Below are 15,221 nucleotides of genomic sequence, written 5' to 3'. Positions count from 1 at the left end.
AATTTAATATAATACCTCAATAAAATCAATTTAGCCTCAAGTAAATAATGAAACATGTTCAATTTGGTTTAAATAATGCAAAAACAAAGTGTTGGAGAAGAAAGTAAAAGTGCAATATAAGCTATGTTAGAAAGCTAAAGTTTCAGTTCCTTGCTCAGAACATGAGAACATATGAAAGCTGGTGGTTCCTTTTAACATGAGTCTTCAATATTCCCAAGTAAGAAGTTGTAGGTTGTAGTTATTATAAGAATTATAGGACTATTTCCCTCTATACCATTTGTATATCATTAACCTTTGACTATTAGATGTTCTTATAGGCACTTTAGTATTGCCAGTGTAACAGTATAGCTTCCGTCCCTCTCCTCGCTCCTCCCTGGGCTCGAACCAGCAACACAACGACAACAGCCACCATCGAAGCAGCGTTACCCATGCAGAGCAAGGGGAACAACTTCTAGAAGGCTCAGAGCGAGTGACTGTTGTTATGAAAACTTGAAATCGGCCCTAATTAATCAACCATTCCGATTAATCGGTCGACCTCTAATTTAAACGGTCAAAATGAATTACCTTTTAATGTGGCATGAACACAATCAGTCATGATAAAATAATTCCGGCATCCAAACTGCATGCATACTCGCGCCATTTGACGAATGGAAATAGGCATCCGTTACAAAACACCACAACGTGTTCCTAATGACATTCAGTGATTGATGTGTCTTGCTGACAAGTTGACCTTTTTGCAGCCTGAAAAGTCTGGACACCTGAAATGGGGCTGAAGCTATCCCGGCAAAACTGGGATGGTCACCCTAACACACGGTCAACTTACTAGACTAGGCTACAATGTGCATTACCATGAACTTCAAATAGGCCAATCAGTAGCCAGTGATGTGGTGGTAAATCAAATTGGTAGATAAACTCTGATTGCCAGTCTCAGTAAAAAAAAGTGTGATGTTTACCCTCCACTAGGCCTACACCGCTTCCGGTAGCCTACCCTCTCAGCTGCGCGACAGGTGATATCCCGCTCGAACTATGTATTCCATGGGCTCTCCAACCCTGTTCCTGCAACTACCCAGTGCTTAATTTGGGAAACCAAGTGATATCTGTTTGGGGACATAGATAGTAACAGGTTTTCGCAACCAAACATATTTCGCTAAACTGTTGACAGCCCGTCTGCACGCTCAAGAAAGGAATAAAGGAGAGAGAGGAGATGGAAACGCATGGTGGTGAGATGAGCTATTCTGTATCGCTCAAGGTAATGTGTCACCCAGTTAATTATGAAAAATCCCTATTATTAGACTACTCAAAATCAAATACAAATTCACTATAATCTTCTAACCGAAAGAGTCACCTTATAGGTCTACTGTCATTAAAGTATAGCCTACTTGTTTGATGGATTGGATGCGCATTGGTGCCTAGCTGTTGTCTAGTGATATTGTTGACCATCATCAGCTGATTCAGGAAAGAAAAATATTGATTGAAAATAATAAAGTGAAATAAACGGTGTACTACTTCTGGCCAGAGATGGCACAGAGAACACCAGTACTCACACACACCTGGAAAACACACCTGGAAAACAAAGCAGCTGACTGACAAAAGTAAACAATGATAAATCAACTGATAAATCTAATGCATTGCAATAAAGGCATTTTTTGATCAAGGACGCATGGCAAACAAATGGTGGAAATTGGGAAGTAGAAAGGAACATTATGCTTAAAGAAGCTCAGCTGAGACCGAAATTCAGCCATACTGAGTAGACAGCTCTGCCACATAGAGATAAATGGTTTAAACCATGATGGAGAGGTGGGGGTGTTCGTTTCATTTGGAAGCCTTTATTTTCATATTTAACACCGCAAAACATATTTAACACTACATTTCAAACAAATAGGCGAATGGTTAAATTAGCATTATTTAAAGACCCACCAAAAGTTGGACTTGTTACATTTAGGAGAGCTGGCTGTATCGTAATTCGCACTTTGCTTATAATTTCTTCTGTGTGCAATTTAAAAAAGAATCGGTTGAAGGACATACATCGGGTGAATTATAAGCAATTATTGGTAACATGATTGTCTTTCAAACTTTTTTTTATTAGCATGAAAATGTACCAAATTTGTCCATTAATTTTAATCGGGGATCCTGCTAACATTGCCAGCAGTACCACGCACGGCCTTGAACTTCAGTGGCTTCCATGAGAGGGGGCAGTCGTTTTCCGCTGACGCACACACAGATACACACACAAATATGCATGCATTGCACACATGATCCAAGCCATTATCATTCAGACACTGGCCCAAAGAGTTGAGTTATTACAGGTATTTATTTTCTCTCTCCAATTGATTTATTGTAGGTGTGTTTCTCCTTTGAGTGTCCTGCAGATACTACTGTGGCTATGTAGTTAAATAGATGTAATGTTGTCCCTAATAGGTGGAACTAGGTGCTCCGCAGCCTCAAGCACCAACACACTGACCCAGTTCAACCTTCAGTCTCAACAAGTACAATTTGGAATAAATACACACCTGTGGAGTTTGTTTTGGCAACCCATTGTGTGTGTGTGTGTGTGTATTTTTCTGTAGTTCCTACAAGGGAACTACAAAATGTCATTCAGATTTCCAAGTGGGTCAAACATTTAAAGAAACAAATAAAATCTCCAGATTGGATCATACTTTCTCAATGACGTCATTCACATTTTTCTCAGACTGCATCTGTTAATGAGCGTCAATGAGTGGGTTCAATTTCAAAATATGACCGGTCTTAGAAGACGAATGGCATTTTAATTTCCTTTCAAATGTTACAGGAAATATATAAAGGGAAGTCACCGGAGCGAATAAAATAGCCGTTCTCGTGTGCGTAATTTCAAGAGGAACCACCGCAGCAAGGGACCTTTTAAGGACCTTGAGCCCTTACAACGACTTGATGCGCAAAGTAGAATACGATGCATAACCACCTGTACCTCTTCTCCTCACAAGTTTTTGTGTGTAAATAAAAGATGCCAAGAGAGACGTATACTATAGGTCAATGTCACTACATTGACAATCATTTCATCTTTGGGATAGAAACATTTTGCAGTTTATCCAGAAAATACAATATGATGCCGATATATATATATATATACCATATAGAAATAAACAAATTATTTGCCCTTGAGCATGAACACATGACTGAAGTTAAATGTATATTCGATTGATACATGATGAAAACAAAATGATTTGACCCATTGTTCTCGTCTTCACCGGGGAAAGACAGGATACCAGCGTCAGTAATAGGCATGATGGACTCGAGGTAGAAACAGTTTACTCACATTTCCCTCCTCTGGCAGTTCGGTTCCTCCGGTGTGCTTCTCCTCTTCGAGGCTACGGTCCCTAACTGTCAGCTGCGCCCCTCCATATTTCGTGTAACAGAGTGAATCAAAATGAGGACTATTTCCGCGCATAAACTCCAACTTCAAAGCTTGAGTTTTCCCCCTTGATCAGTTGTCATTTAATCCATAAGCAGAGGCACTCTCCTATCTCATTCACTCTTCTCCGCGGGTAAACGTGATAACCGGTGGCCTGTTGCTGGTGCTTTGACTGGTTGGCGCGAATAGCTGTGTGCACCCACGCTGCACACGCAGCACCCCAAACTTCTGTGTTTATCCGCGTCGATGCGCATGCCTTTAGACAGCAGCTGCATCTGAAGCCTATGAGCCACAACAGAGTTATCCGGTCGAATGTGTTTGACTGTGACTGTTATTTTTGGCATAAATTAGTATTCTATAAATAAAGATGCAATGGGCTAGTCTCTTTCCCGCAGGGCTCGAGTTGGGTACCATGTGTCCATGATGCAATGCGGTTCCGTCTGTGTCAAGCGTTTCCCATTACCTCCTTAACTCCCCGTGAAGAAAGTCCAGACGTGTTTGTCATTACCGGGAGCTGGTGGTACGTTCTTCTTAATTCACCCGCGCCATTCGAATTGTCTGCAAATAGATAATAGAAAGGAATGGAGGGAATATCATCGTCTGTCTGTGGCCATTTGTGTGTCTGTCTGCAACCTGCAACCGCGTAGACTCAACACTCAACTTCACACACCCTCACATACAGCCTGCCTGCCTGCCTACACAAACAGCTTTCCCCTGCAATCTCACAATCATTAAGCCTAAAAAAAATCTTTATATTTTTCTGCATAGGTTATCTAAGCTAAGCAGTGGCGATTTTAGCATGTAAATCTTGGTTGCGCAAAAAATATATATATATTTTTAGATGCATGTCAGCAAAGCCACTACACAACAACACTAAACAATACATTAATTGCACCAGCGGCGATTTTAGCATGTACATCTTGGTGGGGCAGACTCAAAGATGCATGCCAGCAAAGACACAACACTAAACAATACATTAATTGCACTATAACAGCGATAAGCGGTGCCCACAAACTGCTAGGACCGACATAAAGCTGTCCCAACAGCAGAGCATTTCTTTCCAGCACAATGGAGTGAATCCTTACCACTGCTACACCTGGCTATTGATTAAGACATTAATGAGCGAGCGACGACGGACGTAGTCAATGACGGAAGGCTGAACATGGGCTGCTCTTACAGTATTTCCCCTGTACACCAAGTCAGAACCGTAGGAAAAATAAAGGGGACATTTAAGCAGACAATGAAACCTCTTACAATATTAGATCAGGACATTTCTCAAAAACAGGTTATAGGCTACATGTGCAGCACCACCGAATCAGAACAGTAATGATAGGTGAAATTAACAGGTGAAAATAGACAAAATTATTAGGGTGAGGCACATGGGCTACTAACAGCTTACTACACAACATACAGCTAGTGTTACTTTCTTAGCTACGGTATACAGAACTCCCTTGCATATTACATAATTTATGCAGCGGCACACAATACATTTTGGGACTCACCTTGGCTTGTCATGTGCTCACTTAAACATGAAGGTGGCACAGCGGTTTGTCATCAAACTTTGTCATCAAAGTCTGGCATTCTCTGGATATATGGTAGAAACTTATGTAAAAAAAATGTTTTTAAAACACAGCCACTCCATTGAATAGCAGTCTACTGGTTGCTTTGTACTGCTTGCTGTTAGCAACTGGTTCCTTCCAAACGACTCATTGTTGAATTTGCGATTTCCAACTTGTGTAATCTTTATGTCCAATGGCCGATGAGCACCGATAAGTTTTATCTATAATTTCTCTATATTATTTCTCTTCATATGACAAGGATTAAAAAGGATTTGCCAGTAGATTGTCGACTTGAATTATGATGATGACCGCTAGCTAAGACTTTGAAAGTAAGATGTTGACATGATCAGTCTAATCAAAGCTACTCTATGTATAATGTGATTTGACGTCATTTTATCTGTGGCCAATGACCTGGAGCTTTCTTGGACGGGTACGTGTAATATAACTCTATGGCAGGACCCAAAGGGCTGACATTTTGGATGTCTACCCTTACTAAGGACATAAACTTCGCAATGACGTAGTGTCTCCATGAGTGACAGAACACTGTCCCCATGAGTGACAGAACACATATATATATATATATATATATACACACACACACACTGTAACGGCAGATCTCCTCTTCATCTGAAGAGGAGTAAGGATTGGACCAAGATGCAGCTTGGTAAGTGTCCATAATGTTTTTAATAAAGACAAATGAACACTCGAACAAAAACAATAACATGAACTGAACAAAAACAATAACAATAACATGAACTCTACAATAACAATAACATGAACTCTACAAAAACAATAACATGAACTCTACAAAAACAATAACATGAACTCTACAAAAACAATAACATGAACTCTACAAAAACAATAACATGAACTCTACAAAAACAATAACATGAACTCTACAAAAACAATAACATGAACTCATGTGGCGACAAACACACACACGGAAACAAACACCCACAAACCAACAGTGAAATCCAGGCTACCTAAGTATGATTCTCAATCAGAGAAAACTAACGACACCTGCCTCTGATTGAGAACCATACTAGGCCGAAACAGAAATCAAACATAGAAAAACAAACATAGACTGCCCACCCCAACTCACGCCCTGACCATACTAAATAAAGACAAAACAATGGAAATAAAGGTCAGAACGTGACATATACACACACTACTGTTCAAAAGGTCACTTATAAATGTACTTGATTTTGAAAGAAAAGCACATTTTTTGTCTGTTAAAATATCAAATTGATCAGAAATACAGTGTAGACATTGTTAATGTTGTAATTGACTATTGTAGACATTAATGAGCGAGGTAGGACGGACGTAGTCAATAACTATTTGTTCAGCACTTTTGAAATGTACAGCGACAGAATTTAGAACATGGGCTGTTCTTACAGTATTCTCCCTGTACACCAAGTCAGAACCGTATGATAAATAAAGGGGGCACATAAGCAGACAATGAAAGCTCTTACAATATTCAATGATTACATTTCTCTAAAACAGGCTATAGGTTACATGTGCACAACCAAGTCAGAACAGTAGGTCCTAAGTTATGAGGGGGAAAGGGACCAAATTATTAGGGTGAGGCAAATGGGCTATTAACAGCTTACTAAACAACATACACTTAATATTACTTTCTTAGCTGCAGTATATGTACAGTGCATTTGGAAAGTATTCAGTCCCCTTGACTTTTTCCACATTTTGTTATGCTTGTTATGTTATTCTAAAATGTATTAAATGTTGCTGTTTTTTCTCAGTCTACACCCAATACCCCATAATGACAAAGCAAAAACAGGCTTTTAGACATTTGTATTTAAAAAAAGATGGAAATATCACATTTACATAAGTATTCAGACCATTTACTCAGTACTTTGTTGAAGCACCTTTGGTAGCGATTGAAACCTCGAGTCTTCTTGGGTATGACACTACAAGCTTGGCACACCTGTATTTGGGGAGTTCCCTGGCATATTACATAATTTATGCAGCAGCATACAAGTCATTTTGGGACCTTGTTGTGCTGTGCTCACTTGAACAGGAAGGTGGTGCGGCGGTCCTTGTGGGAAAATTTTGTCATCAAAGTCTGTCATTCTTTGGATTTAATGGTGCTTTCAAGACAACTGGGAACTCATACAAAAAACAGGGTAGAATCATGACGTCAGATATCTTCAGGTCGGAGCTCTAGAAAGAGGCTTGAGTTCCCAACTTGGAATTCCGAGTTGGATGACCGTTCAAAACGTATTTTCCCAGTCGAAGCTCATTTGTTTCAGAGTTCCCAGTTGTATTGAACTCACTGAAGTCTGAGATTTCCCAGTTCTGAGTTTCCATTTATTTTGAACTTGGCAGAAGTCATGCTGGATTGACAGCATGGCCAATGTATTCAACCTTTTCTGACCCATGTGGTGTTGAATGTTTATCCTTTTAAGCTTGGAAAAGAGACCCTTAAACCCAGACTTGGACCACACACCCACTCCACTGAATAGCAGGCTAGTGATTTATTTGCAAGGCTTGCAGTTGGCCACTGATTCCTTCCAAACCACTCATTGTTGAAATTTCGATTTCCAACTTGTTGTGTAATGTTTATGTCCAGTGGCCGATGAGCACCAATAAGTTTCATCATTAATTTGTCTTCATATGACAATGATTGAAAGGGATTTGCCGTAGATTGTTGACGTGATTCATGATGATGACTGCTTGTTTAGCCTACTAGCAAAGGTTTTCAAAGTATGATGTTGACATCATCAGTCCAATAAAAGCTACTGTAGACATAACGTAATTTGATGCCATTGTTAACTCAATTATTCTTTTTTTCATTGTTTGCAAACTGCTGTGTGACAATAGCGACCATAGTCATTTACAACATTAACAGTGCATTCGGAAAGTATTCAGACACCTTGACTTTTTCCCCATTTTGTTACGTTACAGGCTTATTCTGAAATTGATGAAAGCGTTTTCCCCCCTCATCAATCTACACACAATATCCCATAATGACAAAGCAAAAAATTGCTAATATATATTTTTGGAAATGTATAAAGTACTCAGTACTTCGAGTATTCAAAGGAAAATACCATACTAACCGTTATACTAATGAAAAGCCAGTTATTTAGACCATGATTTTATTCAAATTGCCAAGTGTTATTAATATTCATGCCTATTGTTCATAATGATAGCCCTTGCAGGTAAAATGCTACTTTCAATTTGTTATTGCATCAGTAGGCTATCGATTCAATCCTGTCAGTCCCACTGAACTCCAGATGGCACGCACCCACAGCTGTCTAAACAGCACCCACTGTGTGATACTACCGCAGTCAACTCTGGACTATGAATGAAATTAATTTTTAACGAGGCTGCTCGAAGCAATTTCCTCTCCTGGAGAGGCGGCGATGTCTATTCAGTTCGGCTAATGAATGGGTTGCAGTGATTATGATGATGGGGTAATCGAGAGGCTGAAAATGGGAATAAATCAACAGGTGAACATTTATGTTTGAATATTTTCCTTCGGGCAGGACTGGGACAGTTTGGCCTGACTGACTGGGAGGTAAATAAACTTGAACTTGGCCGCTGACGGGATGTTTGTAAGCACGCAAATCAAACAGCAAAACATCGCTTCTACGCAGTAAGGAGAGAGTTAGTGAGTGTGTGTGTGAGAGAGAGAAAGAGAGGGAGTGTGTGCGTGCGTGGGAGGGAGGGAAAATTCTTTGAAAGTGGTGCTGTACATGGTTAGCACACTTGAATGACTATAAAAATTGTAGATTAGAACATTATTTTGTTAGTGATAAAAAAAAATATCGAAGAGAAATTGGTACAATAGAATCATTGAGCTTCAGGCCAACCATTTATGCCTAAATCCTACGTGCTTGACAGCCATGGGAGAATTCCAATGGCTTGATTGATCAGCTGTGCACCCTAGATAAATAGATGTTATCGTTTCACAATAATAAAACATTAACTCCGGTGGGAGTAGGTAGCCTAGTCAACATATTATCTTCTGAACGTTATATGACATTTATGTTAATGAGTCATTGTCATAGAACGAGAGAGAGCAAGCGAGCGAAAGAGAGATTTAATTAACGACAGGGGACAGATGAAAGAAGAACAGCAGTTCGGTGATATTCGTTCACGTGACCCTTTGGATTATAGAAACAGGAAAATTGAGCGCGCTCTGGGATTTGATAACGCGCGCTCTTCACGCTATGAAGGATGATAACGTGGAAAATTAAAGGGCGCGAGGACTATAGAGGGGACACAACGCACTTCAGATGTGCAGAAAGTAATTCGGAGTGGTTTTATTACCGACTGAATACAGTAAACATTACGTTTTTTTAATGGACCACATTAATGGACATCAGACGCAGCCAAGAGGGGCATGGCGTTAAGCAGTGAGTAGGCTATTCAAAGAGTGACTGATGGAATATATTAAACTATAATGAGCTAGGCCTATCTAGTATCGTATTTTCATACCTTATGTGCAGTGTGTTGAGTCATTTAGGGGTTGATTCAGTGTCTGACTGTCATAGCACCTTGAGGATGAATACATTCTTAAATGAGTTGAATATGTTATGTATGTGTCCAGGACTCGTGCTGCTGTGCATGGTAGCCTCTGAGGTGTGGAATGCTGAAACCAGGCCCATAGACTTTGTGTGTGACAGAGAGTCCAGGAGGGACATGAACACTGTGGCAGAGATGGCGGCTGCTCTGGTAAACCTATATGTTTTTAACAATCTGCCCAGTGGTGTAATGGTGCCTGGATAAGTGGGTATACTCAAATGTTGCCCCAAAACAGCCTGAAGGAAAGGTGCCTTGTGTGAAAAATTATGACAAACAGTTACATACACTCTGAATGACCTACATTTTTTTCATGTTTTTGCTCTCAGTCACACTTTTTTAATAGATAGACAATTAAATTGGACCTTCTAAGTACACAATAATTCTTAAACCACATGAGGAGACCACTTTTGAGGTCTGGGAAAAACTTTTACATTTGTATTTTTGAGTGTAGTTACCCTTTATTACAACTGTGCAGGCAACGGGCACTGGTATTTAGTTAGCAGTGTTTCTGTAGCACACATGAGAAGGAGTTTGCAAAACAAATAGCCACTGGATTGATGCAAATAATCATGATATTATTCTGGCAGACAGGCATAGGCTACTTTGTAGCTAGTTAACATTTAATTGAGAGTTTTTGGGAAAGCCTTTCCATCTACCAGAAGACGTTCAGGTCTATCATTAGCATCACTATATGTTTCCTATTCCTTAATTGTTTGAGACCTGGATGTTTTACTTCATATTATGAGGAATGTCTTACCATTCAAAGTAGCCTAGCCAAAATCCCACCGTGGAAACGTGGAGGCAATTATTTAATAAAGACTTCATATGCGCTCTCCTGTTGGTTTTCAATGTTCCTTTCATTGTCAAGCAGCCAAAGGCATTATCCTAGTCATATTAGCAACCCATGATAGTTGTTGCATCTTTAGATCTCCCCTCGTTATACATTTCTAATGGATATTTCCATCTCTTTCCATGAAACCGTTTGCATGTGCAGTGCGCATTTTAGAATGGGTTTTCTCAATTGCATTTTGGAACATGGCTTACCACCGTGTGCACATTGCTGCGCTTAAAGTGTGAATAAATAATTATCCGTTTATCAATATTCTAAGCTAAACATTTTGATCTGTTCCATCAGCCTTATAAATTGATATTGCGTATACCTCCACTACACTACTTTGATACGCATCATGGGGATTAAGAAGTAAACATATGCAATGCCCACAAAAAAGGTGGTATATGGCATATACCTGCGTATACTCTCCTCTACACCACTGAATCTGGCCTGCCTGCCTGCCCGCCCGCCTGCCTGCCTGACTGCCTATCTCTTTTAATGTCTGTGTGCTTCTCTCCTTTCTTCAGGCTGATTGTGACGCCTTGAAGATGCTCCCGTCCCCCATTCAGCTCCCCTGCATCAAGGTTCACAAGGCTTCCTGGGAGAAGAAATCAGTACGCTATCAAACACTTCAACTTCTGCTTCTCAATGCAGATGATTTGTTTTCCTCGGTTCAGTAACATCCAATTGTGGTAATAATTTGATGTTTGTATCTCTCTCTCGTGTGTGTGTGTTACCTACATATGTATGCATGTGTGTGTGTGTGTGTGTTTTTCCTCCAGGCCCAGGAGAAGAAGGGGGACATAGCTGCAACTCTGAGGGCTTTGTCTAGGAGCATGAGTGTGGTTAAGACTCTGAGCCAGCCTGGCTGTGCCGCAACTCTGCTGGAGAGACTGGAGCACACTGTCAACAACTACCTACACATAATCACACACCTGGACATCAGGGTAAGGGATAATAAGAAATACACACACTATAGGTTGCTGAGAAGTAGGGGTGCTGAGTGTGCTGAATTGAAAAAAGATATATCATAAAAAGTGCAAAAGTAGTGCACTGGGCCTTAGTATTGGCAGACCTATATAGACATCTGTAGAGCGGGCAAAAATATATTTCAGTATCTCAGATTTTGCAAAAAAGGTAGTAATTAAGAACAGTATCTTCCAGGATTCAATAGTTGAAATTGTAAGAGTTGTTGTCCTATCCCTTTCTCTGTGATTTTCATTCTAACGTAATCTTAAAAGAACAAAACCCTGTTCTCAAACATTTACATCAAAAAGTGCAAAGACACAAAACATCCACATCAAATTAAATATTTTTCTTGATCAAATAACATGGAAAACAACCACTTTTTGTGCAGTATTAATTTATCATCCCTACAAACCACATTGTACATAGGCTGGTCATCTATGTTTGTACCTGTAGACTTTCCATCACTATGAAGAAAAACAAGGCACACTACAGTAATTGACTACATTGAAACATCAAGTGGTTTGTGATGATGTGGCTCAGTTGGTAGAGCATTGCACTTGCAATGCTAGGGTTGTGGGTTTGATTCCCATGGGGGATCAGTACAAAAAAGTATGAAAATATATGCACTCACTACTATAATTTGTTCCGGATAAGAGTGTCTACTAAAAAGGAATGGATAGACCATTTCAGTTTTCACATAGAAATAAGTTGCAATTGCAAGGTATTTCAAGAAACTGGAAAATATATATCAAGCAAGTATTTTTATATTCCACAAGTATTATCAGATTAACTGTTTTGTACAGATAATTATCAGACTCAAGTGTGAGTATACACTCAATTTAGTAAAAAAAGAATCACAAAAATAGTACACTGTACCTTTACTAGTCCTGTTAGCGGCGTCTACAGTGATGGCAAATAAAATCTGCACACCTCCCCCAAATCACTTTGGCACAAATATTGCAGCAGCCCCACCACCAAACTACTTCCCACGGCTATGTCTTGCTTATATTACTTATTGGCCACTTGTTGGTGTGCAGTGAGCGTAGGCATTTCAGTGTTGCTAAGTCTCAAGATAACTGAACTAAATGACTATCGCCACGTAGCACTCACTTCTGTCATCATGAAGTGCTTTGAAGGGCTAGTCAAGGATCATATCGCCGCCACCCTAGACCCACTTTGGTTTGCATACCGCCCCAACAGGTCCACTGATGACGTAATCGCCATCACACTGCATACTGCCCTATCCCATCTGGACAAGAGGAATACCTATGTAAGAATGCTGTCCATTGACTACAGCTCAGCATTCAACACCATAGTACCCTCCAAGCTCATCATCAAGCTGGAGGCCCTGGGTCTCAACTGACTGGCAGCCCCCAGGTGGTGAAGGTAGGAAACAACATCTCCACTTCTCTGACCCTCAACACTGGGGCCCCACAAGGGTGTGTGCTTAGCCCTCTCCTGTACTCGCTGTTCACCCACGACTGCGTGGCCATGCACACCTCCAACACAATCATCAAGTTTGCAGATGATACAACATTAGTGGGCCTGATCACCAACAACGACGAGACAGCCTACAGGGAGGAGGTGAGGGCACTCGGAGTAGGGTGTCAGGAAAACAACCTCTCACTCAACGTCAACAAAACACAGGAGTTGATCGTGGACTTCAGGAAACAGCAGAGGGAGCACCCTCCTATACACATCGAAGGGACAGCAGTGGAGAAGTTGGAGAGTTTTAAGTTCCTGAGCGTACACATCACAGACAAACTGAAATGGTTCACCCACACAGACAGTGTGGTGAAGAAGGTGTAGTGGCACCTCTTCAACCTCAGGAGGCTGAAGAAATTTGGCTTGTCACCCAATACCCTGACAAACTTTTACAGATGCACAATCGAAAGCATCCTGTCGGGCTGTATCACAGCCTGGTACGGCAACTGCACCACCCTCAACCGCAAGGCTCTCCAGAGGGTGGTGCGGACTACACAACGCATCACCAGGGGCAGACTACGTGCCCTCCATGACACCTACAGCACCCGATGTCACAGGAAGGCAAAAAAGATCATCAAGGACAACAACCACCCGAGCTACTGCCTTGTTCACACCGCTACCATCCAGAAGGCGAGGTCAGTACAGGTGCATCAAAGCTGGGACCATCAGACTGCTAAACAGCCATCACTAACTCAGAGAGGCTGCTGCCTACATTGAGACCCAATCAATGGACACTTTAATAAATGGATCACTAGTCACTTTAAACAATGCCACTTTAAATAATGCAACTTGAATAATGTGTACATATCTTACATGACTATCACATGTATATACTGTATTTTATACCATCTATTGCACCTTGCCTATGCCGCTCGGGCCATCACTCATCAATATACTTATATGTACATATTCTCATTCACCCCTTTAGATTTGTATGTATTAGGTAGTTGTTGGGGAAATGTTAAATATTACTGCACTGTCGGAACTACAAGCATTTTGCCACACTCGCATTAACATCTGCTACGCATGTGTATGTGACCAATAAAATTTGATTTGATTTGACGTCACTTTCATTTCCATATGAAAATGGAGTATCCTGTCTTCTTCCAGTAATCCCTCATTGACTCCCTCTCATTTCAAACATAGCTGTGACCCCAATGAACCCTAGTCTTCCTTTGCCAGGAAGATTAGCAGATCATACCTTCCCCATGACAGAGACACAGCCATCCAGGCTATGCATGGAGAACTTATGCAGGGGACATGCCATTCACTAGCAACATTTGTAGTTAAAAGACTGGCTAGAGATGAGCAAAACAGAACAGTGAAATTGCAATAGTTTCTTTCCAATTGTCATTCAGTGTTTCTCGAGTGTCTCACTATCAGACAATGTCAACAACATGCTTTCATGTGTATGATCATTTCAATGCAGAAGACTACAGCTCTCTATCAACATGCATAGTTAAAGTGAATTTCTTTTGTAATGGAAACCATCAGCATATTTAGTAATGTGTGTCATATCCTTGTTATACTCTCTCTCTCCCTCAATTCTCCCCTTTTCTCTTCCCCCTGTTGCGCTCTTCCTCTCTTTCCATCCTACCCATCCCCCACCTTCTCGCTCTTCCCCTTGGTCCTAAAGGGGTCTGTGGAGAGCCCGTTGTTTTCAAGTACCGCTGAGAGTACCCACAGCCTGAGCACGGTTCTGTGGACTTTCAGCAGACTGATCACTGGAAAGATGGAATGGCTTATGGCTGACCTGACCCATGGGTGCCCCTGAAGAGGAAGGAGGGGAGGGAGCTACTTCAGAGTATTGAGACGCACCCAGATAAGTGAGGAGGCTAGGGAGCTGCTGTAGAGTATTGTGATGCACCCAGAGAGGAGAGGCAATGTGGAGAAGGGAGGTGCTTAGAGAGGAGAAATAACATAACCGCCTGAAAGCTGTCACTCACCAAGCAGACCTTTCTCTGGTTTGTTACACATTCGAGACAGTAAAGACTTTTAATGAAACATGGAGATAGGTCACCCTCTGCTGGTCATTATTTGGAACGACAGCTCACTGTTTCCGGCATTCAGCTTAGACTGACTGCATGCTGTTTCTGCAGTAAAACCAGGACAAAAGGAATAAAAATGTACATGCTACATATGAGAGACAATTGACCCAATTGATGGCTTGCATTTCATGGCACCTACCAACAGAGCACTTGGAACACATGTCAAGCATTTGGATGCAATCAGATAATAGTCCACTCTTAGTATTTTTTATTTATTGTTCACTGTACATTACATTAGTTTTATAACAGTTTTTTTTATTAATTCATTAATCAGGCTATATAAATATGGTTATATTTGTATGTCATTATTAAAATTAAATCCTCAAAGGAAATTGTAACTGTCCTCATAAAATGTAAAATTATACACATCATGTTTTAATTAAACTTTTCTGAAA

General features: G+C 40.7%; 1 protein-coding gene across 1 annotated transcript in view; it reads right to left on the bottom strand.

Annotated features, from left to right (window-relative positions):
* Positions 1–3,810, bottom strand: part of LOC115103162 (chloride channel protein 2-like) — a 126,852-nt gene extending 123,042 nt beyond the window's left edge. The window contains 3 exon segments of the mRNA XM_065006085.1: positions 3,293–3,455; positions 3,608–3,670; positions 3,800–3,810. Of these exon segments, the coding sequence (XP_064862157.1) occupies positions 3,293–3,455; positions 3,608–3,670; positions 3,800–3,810 (237 nt within the window).
* Positions 3,811–15,221: the final 11,411 nt, after the last annotated feature.

Source organism: Oncorhynchus nerka, linkage group LG20 (assembly GCF_034236695.1).
Source record: "Oncorhynchus nerka isolate Pitt River linkage group LG20, Oner_Uvic_2.0, whole genome shotgun sequence".
Lineage (NCBI taxonomy): Eukaryota > Metazoa > Chordata > Actinopteri > Salmoniformes > Salmonidae > Oncorhynchus > Oncorhynchus nerka.
The sequence above is the reverse complement of the archived record's forward strand: the minus strand, read 5'-3'. Positions and strand labels throughout refer to the sequence as shown.